The sequence below is a fragment of the Echinops telfairi genome, unplaced genomic scaffold (genome assembly GCF_000313985.2).
Source record: "Echinops telfairi isolate 266 unplaced genomic scaffold, ASM31398v2 ScPeMD7_7422;HRSCAF=8460, whole genome shotgun sequence".
NCBI classification, from domain to species: domain Eukaryota; kingdom Metazoa; phylum Chordata; class Mammalia; order Afrosoricida; family Tenrecidae; genus Echinops; species Echinops telfairi.
In genome coordinates, this window is record NW_022111322.1 from 2182084 (window position 1) to 2195699 (window position 13616).

Genomic DNA, 13616 nt, shown 5'->3' on the forward strand with positions numbered 1-13616 from the left:
TATCTAGACCTCTATAAATGCCCTTTGCCTCCCAGCTCTTTCCTCTATTTCCCTTGACTTTCCTCCTGTCCCACTATCATGTTCAGTCCCCTGAAGTGATTTCTAATGCCAGCATTATTAATGTTTTTCCACATTTTAGGAGGGAATGTGAGTGTGTGTGCATGTTTGCGCACACGCGTGCATGTGTGCTGTTTTTGCTTTTTGTTTACATCATCCAGCCAAAAAGGATAGACCCTAGAAAATGGAGAATGGTGGGAAACACCAAGTTTCAGTTTTAAAAATTGAGTTGTATTCATAACTCCGTGGGGTAGAGATGCATACCTGAAGACGTAAGTAGAGTAGCTACTTCCTAGCTGTTCTGTGCACATGTCTGTGTGGTTTATTCTCCACGCTAGGCTGGTCAGTGTGTGGTTTAGTCAAGGCCACGTGCATCTTTATCACACTTCCAACCAAGCCTTTTCTTTCTCTTTTTCCTCATAGAATTTGGGGTGGAGTGAACTGGACTCTTTCTGTTGGGGGATTTAATTAGCAGTGTTGAGCATACTTTTAATTAAGCCTTCAGTATTTTCCATTCTGTATTTGTTTACTTTCTGAATGTATTTTTTAAAAACACCTAAATTGAATCTGATATGAGCCTTTAAAACATAGGTAATACTAAGCCAAATAAACGGATCTGGAAGTGCGTCGATACTAGAGGTGCTACAAATGCAACGCATTTTTATGAGCAAGTTCCATCAGCCTACGTTCCTCTGAAACCTGCATCAAGTTTTCTTGCCTCCTCGGTGCCATTCTCCTTCATGTGGGCCTTAGACATAATTTCTTGGACACTAATAGACTTCGAGGGAATAATAAAAGATCAGTATTAACCAAAAAAGAGAAAATCAGAAAAAATTACTTATGAATTGAAGGATTTAAGTTAAAGTGAACACTATGTTTTGACTAAAATTTAGGATTAGCCATTTTTCCCAGAGAGAACTCGCTCTGGTGGTACAACTTTGGTTCATTCTGGCATTTGTGCAGGTATGCGTGCCTTTGTCCCAGTCTTCCTTTTCCCCGAAGTACAGCCCAGGACGCACATTTGTTCTTCAGATTTTCTGAGGCACAACTCCCTCCCCCACCCCCACTCCCCCAAAAAACCCGTTAATTGCAAAATTCTTCCTTTTGCTCATCTTTGGTAAACTTCTCCTCTTTTTCTTCATTTCCCTACCATATTTTCCTCTACTAGTGATATTCTTAAAGCATAGAGGAGGTTTCATCTTACACATTTGGGTATCTTCAAAAAGAAGCCCACAGGTAATGCCATTTGCTGTTCTACAACTAATTGATTTCATTTATTTATAATTTTTACAAGTAGAGTACTTTTTTCCAGACTCTTTACTGTCCATTAGGAGGGGATTTACATATCAAATTAGCATTTTGGCATTTGACAATGTATCAAACCTCCCAGTAACTTGTCCTGTTTCCTCCCCATGCCCTCCTATTCTCCCTTTCATCCAGGTTCACACCCGTATACCCTCCAGCCTGTGGCTCCCCCTACCCTCCTTTGTTGTTGTTAAAGTGTTGAAGTTTTCTGTCCATTTCAGAGATTAACCCCTTGTCTGGTGTTAGACTGTTTCTTTCATGTCTGGGGTTTAAGTCCATCTTGGCTGAGACAGGTAAGAATATTTTCCAGAATTTGTTCTTAGACATATTTGGATAATATCACACTGTAGCATTTTATTGCCCTCAGCTATCTGTGATCCTGGAAACAGATCTGTGACCGAAGTCCCCAAACACCCCATGATCTCTGAAGACCTGGAAGCTCCAACCAAAGACAACCACCTGATCCCTACACCACAAGCCCCCAGTATCGCCTTCCCCTTAGCCAACCCGCCTGTGGCTCCCCACCCGAGAGAAAAGGTTGGTCTGTCATCAGTGCGATGATAGGGATTTGAGATAGTCACTGCTGTGGCTGCTAACTGTTGTCAAATGATTCAGCAGATGTTGACTGACATTTCTTATAGTAGTAGTTCCTACATTTGATAGCTCATAAGATGTGTAAAGGAACTTGATGACTTTTCATTTTCTCTAAAATAAAACCTTTCCATTCCAGATTGTAATACTTGAGGAGACTCATGAAGACTTAAAAAAACAGTACATATTTCAATTGTCATCGCTGAATCCTCAAGAACGTATTGATTATTGTCATCTCATTGAAAAACTAGGTACTATTATTTTACTTAGGAGTGCCCCATCTAGTATATTTTGTTGATGTAGACATTACGATAGGATAATAGATAGTCTGGTTAAGATTATAATGGGTCAGATTTTGAGCTTGATTTTATATAGTTGCTGGGTCATGAGATGAAGAGTTAAATTGAAACCATTAAGTAAGGCTGTAGAATCAGCTATGCCATCTTGAACATTTGTACACTGATGAAACTTTGGACAAAAATCAGTAAAATTACAGACTGATGCTGGAAGTAACACCTTACGCCGAGTAACAGTACATCTGTAAGAGTGTAAAGGGGCTGGTAAAATTAATTTTGAACATTTATTTTATCCAACTCATTATATTTGAAATATTCTTTACTCTGTAAAACCTTAACTTTTTCCCCATTTTCTTTCCTACCAAGTCTTTGAAACACTGTGTATAGTGCACATTTACAGCCCATCTCAATTTGGAATGGCCACACTTCAGGTGTGTGATAACCATGTGTGACTATTGGCTCTTCCTGTATCAGGCGTTGGAGCTTATTAGAATTAGCAAAATTATAGCAAGAGAACTTTTAAAGCTTGCCATCAAAAGAGTAAACAAGAATTTATAGCTGCTTGTAGTAGTGGTCCTGAATCACCAAAAAAAAAAAAAGACTGAAGCTTACTAGTATCCTTTTAAAGATGTGCAGAACTATGATATGTTTTATGTAAAGATTTCTGTCCAATTCAGTGGAGCACTAGAGAAGCAATGTTTCTTGGAAATTGTTCATTGGAGATACTTTGCTTCTCCGTGGCCCAGGGAATTAGATGGGGTTATGAATCAGAATGGCTGGGTTTTGTCCACAGGTCTCCAAAACGAAGCACTTCGAGTGCTTGTTTCCTGTCTTGTCTCTGCCAGATGTGGACAGAACTAGTAGCAGGTGGGAGAGAATTGATCTAGAAGAGAACCAGAAGCAGAGGCAACGAGTTTAGACTGTGCTGGAATTGGGAGGGTGGCAGGGGAGGTCTTGTTGGAATGTAGTGAGACATTGTAACAGGTATTGTGTCCAACCCTTCATTTCATAAGTGAAGCAACTCTGGACTACAGCTTCCTAAATAAATCAGTCAATCATGTTTTCTGAGTCACAGGATACGTTGGTTACAGAAAAATGGATATTAAAAGTGATGAATGTGGGATTTGACTTTATCATGCTTTCTGCATCTCTTTCCTCCTGGACTCGTTTACAGATGGTCCTGGTAGCCTGTGTACTCTGGGGTTGAGAGGATTAAATAAATTAATCTGAGGTGCTTACTGGCACATAACAAATACTCAGTAAGGGCTGCTGCTATTACTATGATTATTAACATTGCTGCTGTAAGAATGGAGTTTGAATGTTCTGCAGTAGTCTTAGAAAGTCCTAGATGCAACTGCCTAACCACTAGCGGAGTCCTAAACTACAGATCAGTAGCCATGCTTTGTTTACATAAGCTTGTGTTTACTTACACGTTCATCGCTTCTCGAAGCCAGACGTCTGCACATGTGCCTGAAAAGAGCGTGCAGCTGTTGCTTCCTCCTCCCTCTGTTTCACCCTCTTAGTTGTATAGTCTGTATATTTGCCTGCACTGCTGGGCTGGTCTACTGACCTCCTGTCTGCTCACATGACGCCTTTTGACTTCCTTAGCATTAAAAACCTCAGAAGTCCTTGTGCTGGCTTAAGAGTCGTAACAGTCCACAGCAGTGTGTAGGCATTTTTTGTATCCTGATTCCTTTTGTATCTTGATAGAACAGATTGCAGGCAAATTTGAGGCAAACGATAATCTTGAACGAGAATTTAGTCTTTAGATAGCTAAGAATTTTTGCAAATTATATTAGCTCAGGGGGATTGTGGTGGTGTAAGAATCTTCATATATTTTAGAAATGCCTACTGAATTACATAGAAGGGTGATGTGACATGATTATCTGGAATTTATTTTCTAATAAGCACAAAAAAAATTAGAATACAGTTAGCAGATTTCTGATCATTGTAAACTGTAAGTAACCAGTGTGTGGGAGTTCACTGTACCTTTTTACCATCTTTCATATCTGAAACTTGGATAATAGACATCATTTTATAAAAGTACATAAGTAAATTAAAACAATAGTAAGGTTTTTGGTTTCGATAGTTTTAATGCCTTGTATTTATCCTAATTTCTCGGTGTGTTGGCGATTCCATTTGCCCTAAGGAAAAGCTGAGACCAAAGATAGCCCATTTTTCCTCTCCTTCAGGTGGCTTAGTGTTGGAAAAGCAGTGCTTTGATCCTAACTGTACGCACATTGTTGTCGGACACCCACTTCGAAATGAGAAGTATTTGGCCTCAGTGGCAGCTGGCAAGTGGGTGCTTCACCGCTCGTATCTTGAAGCCTGCAGGGCTGCTGGACGCTTCATGCCGGTGTGTATGGGCGAGGGTGGGAAATGGCATTATGGGTAGATCTGGAGCTGCTGCCTCTAGTCCAGTACACACATAGATGGTCATGTAATCGGGCAATTAAAATCTACCCGTTATTGGAAGTCTCCCCTTAAAACACACGTTTTAGAGATCATAGAACTAGATTCCTGGTTGCCACTTTTGTTCACCTTTTGAATTCCAGTTGACACTTGAACAACACAGGTTTGAATTGCATGAGTCCACTTATGTAGGTTTGTTTCAGTGAATATATTGGGGGGGAAACTTTGGAGACTTGGACGATTTAGACAAACTCAAAGATGACCCAGGTAGCCTAGAAATATGCAACCAATTTAAGACTATGTTAGGTATGTCATGAATGAATAATATGTAGATACTAGTCTTTACCATTTACTACCATAAATGTAGACGAATCTATAAAAAGAATTTCTCCAAACTTACACTTAGGGGCTTGGTGCCATTGACAGTTGAAGGAAAAGTGAAACAGAGCAGTGTTAAAACCTAACGTAGAAAGTCAACTGTCCAACTGGCCGATTGCCATAGCCACCTCCTGCTGCTCCAGTGCGGTGAGCATCGCTTAGAGCAGATACCAGATGACTGATCATCTCGGCACAAGCACTTTGCCTCCCCAGAAACTGGTTTGCTGCAGTAAGAAGTGATTTACCACTTTCACCCCTCTATGCTCATCCTGTGTGCGCTGCAATACAGTACACCTTGAGTGGCACCAGGCGGGCCAGAGGAAGTTCCACAGGTAATGGAACTTCCATACATACTCCCAAGAAGCAGAGAAAATCATGACATATGAAACCTTGAATTGCTTGCTGTGTACCATAGCCTAAGGTCTGCAGCTGTAATTGCCAACCGCTTCAATAAAGCCAACATAAAGATTCTTGTGAGAAAACAAAAACGTTTGTGAAGCTCTCTGCATCTGTGCCAGTAGGCACAAAAACCTTGCACTTCTTGTCGAATGCCTTCATATATTGAAAATGCTGCTTACCCATAGATTAATACTATTCTTAAGAAAGCAAAGACACTATGGCAGCTGACAGCACACGGAAGGTGATGCTCTAAAGCTGGAGAATTCAGTTAGCAAAGAAAGGTTTCATCATTTGAGAAAGGTTTGGCATTAAAAATGTCAAGAAAACAGAAGCAGCAACTTCCACCAACTGGGACAGCAGACAAGGTCTCAGATGCCATTAAGAAAATTAGTGTGGAGGAAAGGTATTCAGCTGAAGAGGTTTTACTCTACAAGGAAGTAACGTATTCAGGAAAGTAAACGCCACTAAACGTTTATTAGTAAGGAAAGAAGTAAGCACCAGCATTTATGGTAGGAAGCGGAAGGCCAGCTGCTGTTTTGTGAACATGCAGCCTGGTAGAAGACGGAATAGTGCTGCACCCAAACATTTATAAAGAAATGAAAAGGCAGAAATTATGATGTACTTTTATAAAGTTATACCAAGTATGCTGACTTCTTCTGCCAACTCTTCCTTTTCCTTTTCAGTCACCTCAGCATAAAGACAATTCGTTTTATTTTAAAAAGGCGTGAACTTGCAGTGTCTAAAAATACAGCACAGTACTACAGTGGTAGTCTAGGGGGTTAGACATTGAGCTGCTAACCACAGGTTGGTGGTTCAAACCCACTAGCCACTTAAGGAGAAAGATGAAAGGGCTGCTCCCGTCAGGATTTACTATCTCGGAAACTCTAGGAGCAGTTCTCTGTCTTGAGAGGTCACCATGAACTCGAATGTACATGGGAATGTATTCGGGTTCTTTATTGTAAGAATACAGTATGTGTGAGGCACAAATTAGGTATGACTCAGCTGTTTATGTTGTCAATGAAGTTCCCAACAACCAGTAGGCTATTAGTTACATTTGGAGGGAGTCAAAAGTTATATGGAAAAATAATAATAAGTTACATGTAGATACTCTGCTGTATCAGGTCAAGAGCCCTAACCCTGCAAATTGTCCAAGGGCCAACTACTTCATTTGAATGTGGCCATGTTTCATTTTGTAACATTCTCTATTTCAGCGGTTCTCAAGCTGTGGGTCTTTCACAGGAGTTGCCCGATTCATAACAGTAGCAAAATGACCGTTGAGAAGTAGCAACGAAAACAGTTTTATGGTTGGGGGGGGTCACCACAACATGAGGAACTGTATTAAAGGGTTGCGGCATTAGGAAGTTGGAGAACCACTGCTCTATTCACATTAAGACATTCTAACATAATTATCAGTAGGTTCTTGAAGGTTGTGGAATGTTTTTTTGAATTCTACTTAAGCCAGGCATTCTTGAGACTTTTGTGTAGCCACATTTGCATGTCCACCATGCACGTAAACTTTGTGGCACCCTCTGGATCAGGGGCCAGCTGATCATTCTAATAGATTGGGAGCCCCGTGAAGCTCATTGGCTCCATATTGCAGGCGCTTACAGTTTGTTGGACTTGCCTCTAGGAAGAAGATTATGAATGGGGCAGTAGCTCCATTCTTGATGCGCTCCCTGCTATCAATGGACAGCAGCGGAAACTGGCACTTGCAGCAATGAGATGGAGGAGAGCAATCCAGCAAAGACAAGAAGCGGGCATTGTTGAGGTATTAACACCTGGAAAATGTGTAATTCATAGGGAATATAAATGACAGCCAAGATATATAGCTATTGCACTTAAGAATTTTTTTTTTTTTAATAAACATGACCCAATAATAATTCTACCTGTCTTTTTATCTTGGTGGATTTTTACTTAGTTTGGGTATTTGTAATTGAACTTAATGTTAATTTCTTCACTGTTCAAGTTATGATTAACAATAACATTTAATACTAGTGGTCTTTTTGAAATGTAATTTATGTAAAATGAAACCCACTGTGTTGTTCTTAAAAAGAAAGGATCTTTACAGAATGTAGCTTCAGGGTTTCATGACCTGGCTGGAGTCTACTAGGTTCTATAGAGTAGTGTATGAATCTAATAAGTCTAGGCAACAAATCACAGCATTATTAACAGTGCCTCTGAATTTCCCACCGTAAATCACATATTTTCCTGTCATGTTACAGTTGTAAAGGAATTCTGTTGATGCCTTGGTTAAATGCTTGGTTGCTAATCCAAAGGGTGGTTCTTCAAACCCACCAGCTGCTCCATAGGAGAACGCTGTGGTGGCTAGTCTGTTTCTGTGGTAGCGCCATTCCGTCTTATACGGCCACTGGAATCATAATTGACTCATCAGTAACAGACTTGTAGATCAGGGTATCTTAAAATACTGAATATGTTCATCACTAGTTCAAAATTGTCAGCGTTTTTGTTAGACCTGTCACTAGGTCGTGTGATTTTTAAAGCCTTAATTTAGAAACATATCTATCACATCACAAATGCTGTTTTATGTATATTTCAGTAACTTTCAGTAAAGTAGCTTCTTTTTTGTGCATTAATAAGAATTTAGAGGCTATGTGAATGGTTTGGTTGGCTATTGCGTTCTCACTAAGTAAAAAGGGTATGGCAAACAGAAAGATTAGCGACCCCAGAGCTAGATAACCCTCCACATTGTATTCTGATAGCTCTAGATCGTTGCTTGCTTTGATTCTCTGTCCTTTAGAGTTTATATTAGGCGTTCAAAGGTTCTCAAGAGAAAAAGATGGAGACTTCATTTAATCCATCTAATTAATAAACTATGATGTATTATCAATTATAAGCACGGGGTGGGGGAGAACATCATAAAAAACTTAAACGTAGGTCAAGTTATTTTGTTTCATTATGACCTGACCATTAAATTATCCTTCATTCCAAACATATTCATTGACTGTGCCAGAACTGTGGCTCTGACCAGAGGTAGTTACGGCCCACTGAGGAAAGGGCTATTCATTGACAGAATCTAAACTGCAGATTGAAGAATGCATTGTCTCTATTATTTGTCATTTCATGTCCAAGTGATTTCACTACCTATTTTTATTTGTAGGGAGCTTTTAGTGGATGGAAGGTTATTTTGCATGTTGATCAGTCCCGAGAAGCAGGATTCAAACGTCTTCTGCAGTCAGGAGGAGCAAAGGTTTGCATTGAATCTGTTTACTGAACTGTTCATACGACTGATTGTCGAGCCAAGTCTTCTGTGATGAGATCTTGATTTCCTGTACTTTGTGTGATGGTAATCCATAAATATATCTGAGACAAATTGATCTAATTTGGGACACTGGTAGATTGTGATGCTGCTGCTGCTGTTTATTAGGTATTACCTGGTCATCCTGTGCCATTGTTTCAAGAGGCCACGCATCTCTTCTCTGACTGGAATAAACAAAAGCCAGAAGACTTGGGAGTTAACCTAGCAGAAGCCGCTGCCCAGAATGTGTACTGCTTGAGAACAGAGTACATTGCTGACTATCTCATGGAGGTTTGTGGGGTTGGGCCTGGGCTGCCTCTTTCTGGCGGGTTTTTGTGTGCAGAGAACTAGGGTACGTCCACATCCTTGGCTTACTGCTAATAGAATGTTAACCTCGTCTTACTCTTCGTCAACCTACTTCCAGTTTCTTTCTTTCTGTAATAGTCAGCACCTGAGTTCGCTGGATATGAAAATGTGAGTAGAGTGCACAAATCTAGGGTAGGTATCATTAAAAGCCTTGATAGAACCCTTTGAAGTTTTGAAATATTAAAAAGGCCGAAATGTATTCCTTAAGCTTTCAGAGAAATATGTATTCAGTTCTCTGTGAGTTTTCTTACCCTTGCATTGATGGGCAGTAAATACCTGTGTTGGAAGCCTTGGTGAATGAAGCATTTGCTCCTTATGCTCAAGTTTGGAATTGGCTGATGGCATGTGATTTCCCCGTCGCTGACACCAGAGCACTTGAAATGCCACCAGATGTCAGCAGGGCTCAGTCCATGATCTTGTCCAAGAATTCTAGATCATTGCAGGAGGCTGGTGGCACAGTGGTTTACAGGTTGGGTTGCTAATAGCAAGGTCAGCAGTTCGGATCCATGAGAAGCTCCACAGGAGAAAAATGAAGCTCTCTCCTCTACCCTGTAGGGTAACTGAATTGGAATTGACTTGATGGCAGTGGGTGGGCAGGTATATGGCTCCTCATCAAAATAAGAGCCAGTGTTATGAATCAAAAAGATGAGAGATCAAGAGTATAACGATATCTTGACACACATTTGCCATTATGTCTTTCTTTAAAAAGTACTTGATGATAAATCTGAAACCCACTAAACTTACATCAACATCAAGCAAGACTTATGGAATGGGGAAGTCCAGAATACTAACTCTTGAAGTCCGTCTCGCCAAAAAGAAATAAACTTAGTTTTGAAGCCCCCTCGTATAATTTGTTGGCTTTAATTTCATTTTATTATAAAAAGTGTTTCCACCACCACTATTCGTTACCATTTTTAAAAATATATAACTGTTCACATAAGTTTCTTTCTTTTTTTTTCAAGAGCAGATTTCTTTAATTTTCTTAAGGGGAAAAAATGTCCTAATAATTTTCAGTGAAATCATGAACAGAGAGAGGTATTCCGTTTGGTAAACACCCAAACTAATGAAACACACTTCTTTGGTTCCATGTGAGGATCAGTTAGCGGAGAAGGAGAGAAGCAAATCCGCCCATTAAGCCACTACTCCAGCAGCTGTTTTTTTGAACACTAACTGCATCGTAGGCTTTGAAGGAGGAACTGAGTGAAGGCAGACTGAGCCTCTGGCCCCAGAAGTCAAGGGCCTGGGCAACTCTGCTGCTCTTCCTTGCCTAATGGATACATCACCTGGCTTGGAACCCCACCTTGTTAGTAAATAAGGTGGTGGTTGTTAGCTGCTGCCGAGTGGTTCTGACAGTGGAACAAAACCTGAGCCATTGGTTTCTCTGCCTGAGCGGATCCACACAGCCACGGTGTCAGTCCAGCTTGTCCAGGGGCGTTCTCCTTCTCGCTGCCCCTCTGCTGTACCAAGCATGACGTTCTTCTCCAGGGACTGGTCTCTCTTAATAACGTGTCCAAGTCCAAGAGATGAAGTCTCACCATCCTTGCCTCTAAGGAGCATTCTGGCAATACCTTTATTTTTTTTAAGTTTTATTAGCATTTCATCCACATGTCATACAATTCAATCATATCAAGAAGAGTTGTATGATTGTCACCATATTCAATTGTAGAACATATTCTTTGGCTTTTTTGTTGTTGTCGTCGTCGGGTTTCTTATTTTATTAGTGGCTCATACAACTCTTACAACAATCCATACACACATCAATTGTGTAAAGCACATTTGTACATTCACTGCCCTCATCATTCTCAAAACATTTGCTCTCCACTTAAGCCCCCGGCATCAGGTCCTCGTTTTTCCTCTCCCTCCCCACTCCTCCCCTCATGAACCCATGATAATTTATAAATCATTATTATTTTGTCATATCTTGCACTGTCCGATGTCTCCCTTCACCTACTTTTCTCTTGTTTGTCCCCCAGGGAGGAGGTCACATGTAGATCCTTGTAATCTGTTCCCTCTTTTTCCATACCCACCCTCCCAGTATCGCCACTCACCACTGGTCCTGTAGGGCTCATCTGCCCTGGAGTCCCTGTGTTTCCAGTTCCTATCTGTACCAGTGTACATGCTCTGGTCTAGCCAGATTTGTAAGGTAGAATTGGCATGATGGGGAGGAAGCATGGGCTCTTTTTTCCATTAATCTAAATATACTCTTCTCCCATACTATCATGGTTCCTGTAGTTATATGACTTTTGCAGTGGGTGTAAGATCTGTAGTTTTTCTTTAAAAGATCGTGATTTTGATAGGAATTGCATTAAGCCCACAGATCAGTTTGGGTGCATTGGTTTCTTTACAGTGTTGTCTTCAATCTATGAACACAGCATGCCATTTTTGTAAATGTTTGATGATGATAAATACCGGTTTGGTTTGGTTTTGGTCAGCTGTTGTTATTTTCAGGATCGAGAGCCTAATATATTTTGTTACTGAATGTTATGTTCCTAATGATATCTTCTTGAGCCTGTGGCATGTTTTGCTTCTTACAATGTGGAGCGATTTGGGGGTGTACCCTGGACGGGATGGATGAGAAGTTATAGGAACTCCAGATTCTGTTAGGTTCTTCTGGAGAATATCCTGTGCCACTTGGTGTCTGTACTGTTTTGCGGGGTGACCTGCTGCAGGGGCAACAGCTCGAATTTCATTTCATTCGTCTTGAGTCTCCTCTGTACATGTGTGATTTAGGAATTGAGCCTAGGTTGGGCCTGAGTTCATATACAAACTCTAGGGTTCTTAACTCTTTTTTCTCATTTCTGGGATTTCCCACCTCACTTTTCCAGTGGCCATAGCTGCCTTGGACTCTATTCTCTGGTTCTGTGAGTCATTGAGACTGCAGGTTTCTAACTAGAGTTTTAGCTGGTGTGTTCTCAGTCATTAAAAAGGAGGGAATATAGTTGCCTGATTCCTTTCATGCTCAATGTCTCACAGTAATTACTTTCTAATGTCTTTTGGTCAGAATATTTAGTTGTTATCTGTGGAAGGGTAAAAAGGCATTTACTCAGTACTTAGTGATAGTTCATTTTCAGGTTATCCAGTCTGCTGTATAGCTGCCCCCGCCCCCCCACAACAAAAACAAAAAAGGTTTTATTGTCTTTATAATAAGGTGGTAAAGATCCTTTTGTTTTATTGGAATGTAATTGTGAGGGAGAAAAAGGCCAGGGTTTGGGAGTCAGGTGGAGAGAAGGGTGTGAGCTGTGACTCTGCTCCCTACAGATAGCAGCCCTGCTCATGTTACTTAGCCTGCTGACTAAGGGCCCTGCTCACGTCCTCCACCGCAACTGTGCACCCTTGTCCCCTGGGGCTCTAATGGTAGACTTTGAAAGGCAAACGTGGAGGGAGGGGAAATATGCGGAGCTGATGCCAGGGGCTTAATTGGAGAGCAAATGTTTTGAGAATGATAGGGCAACAAATGCACAAATGTGCTTGACACAATTGATGTACGTATGGATTGTGATAAGAGTTGTATGAGCCCCTAATAAAACGATTTTAAAAAAAGGCAAACGTTTTCTTAGCAAGAACCCAGTTTCTGAAGACGAATCTTCCTTTTCACTAAGTATATCTGGTCAGAACATTTTGAATACGAATCCGAAAAATACTGAGCTGTGTTTTTTTGTTTTTTTTTTTTCCTTTCCTTTGATAGGAATCCCCTCCTCGGACAGAATGTTACTGTCTACCGGAAGCGGTTTCATTTCTCCAGAATATTAAGGAATCGGGGCCTGGGTTATCACAACAAAAGAGGAAAGCTACTACAGAGAAGAATAAAATGAAACGGCCGCGCATCCGCTAATGGTATCCATCCTTCAATTACCAAACATTCAATGTTTTTTTAAAACTAAAAGCCCAGATTTTACTGTGATGGATTTAAAGGCAAATACTTAAGAAATTGTGCTTCATTGATGACACAGCTTGAAGTGAGTTTTTAATTAACACCTGATAATGTTAATCACAGAATTTTTAACTGTGCTTTAATAAACACTTACCTGAAAAAAAAAAAGCAGAACAAAATGTAACTCCTGGCTAGCTTGTCAGTAAGCCACACTTGAGGTTTGTGAGGGCTTTTGTTTATTTTTCTTGCAAAAAGCTGAAGCTGTAGCTTAGTGGATGTTTTACCAAAGTGATGGATTTGCCATTGAAATGTGTGCCTACCCAAGAGTTATCACTTGAGATTTAGTCTGTGTTCTCACTATTTTACCTCATTTTGCAGGAGCCTAAGCACGGGGTTTACTGAGCAAGCAGAGGCTTTAAACTTGTGTGTGTGTATATATATGTATATATATGTTTGTACAGATCTCCATGATGTATACCAATTTTGGGTGCCAAAACTTGGAAACTGACAATAAAGATAATAAAAATAGTGACTCAAATTAGTACTGAGGTATTGTGGGGGGAAGTCAGATCCTTGCTTCCAGACTGCTGTCTCATCCCACCACAGGGGTGGGCCTGCTCCCTGCTGCTGGAGACAATGGACTACTCTGAAGCTTGGGGCCATTAGCTTGGTTCCTGTAGGAGGG

General features: G+C 40.6%; 1 protein-coding gene across 1 annotated transcript in view; it reads left to right on the forward strand.

The window, feature by feature from the left end:
• TOPBP1 (DNA topoisomerase II binding protein 1) overlaps positions 1–13469 on the forward strand; it is a 55339-nt gene extending 41870 nt beyond the window's left edge. Inside the window, exons 21-27 of the mRNA XM_045297815.1 lie at positions 1730–1899; positions 2093–2204; positions 4442–4605; positions 7069–7206; positions 8557–8646; positions 8824–8985; positions 12746–13469. Of these exons, the coding sequence (XP_045153750.1) occupies positions 1730–1899; positions 2093–2204; positions 4442–4605; positions 7069–7206; positions 8557–8646; positions 8824–8985; positions 12746–12892 (983 nt within the window). The 3' untranslated portion in view covers positions 12893–13469. The remainder of the gene's footprint in view (positions 1–1729; positions 1900–2092; positions 2205–4441; positions 4606–7068; positions 7207–8556; positions 8647–8823; positions 8986–12745) is intronic.
• The last annotated feature ends 147 nt before the right edge of the window (positions 13470–13616 follow it).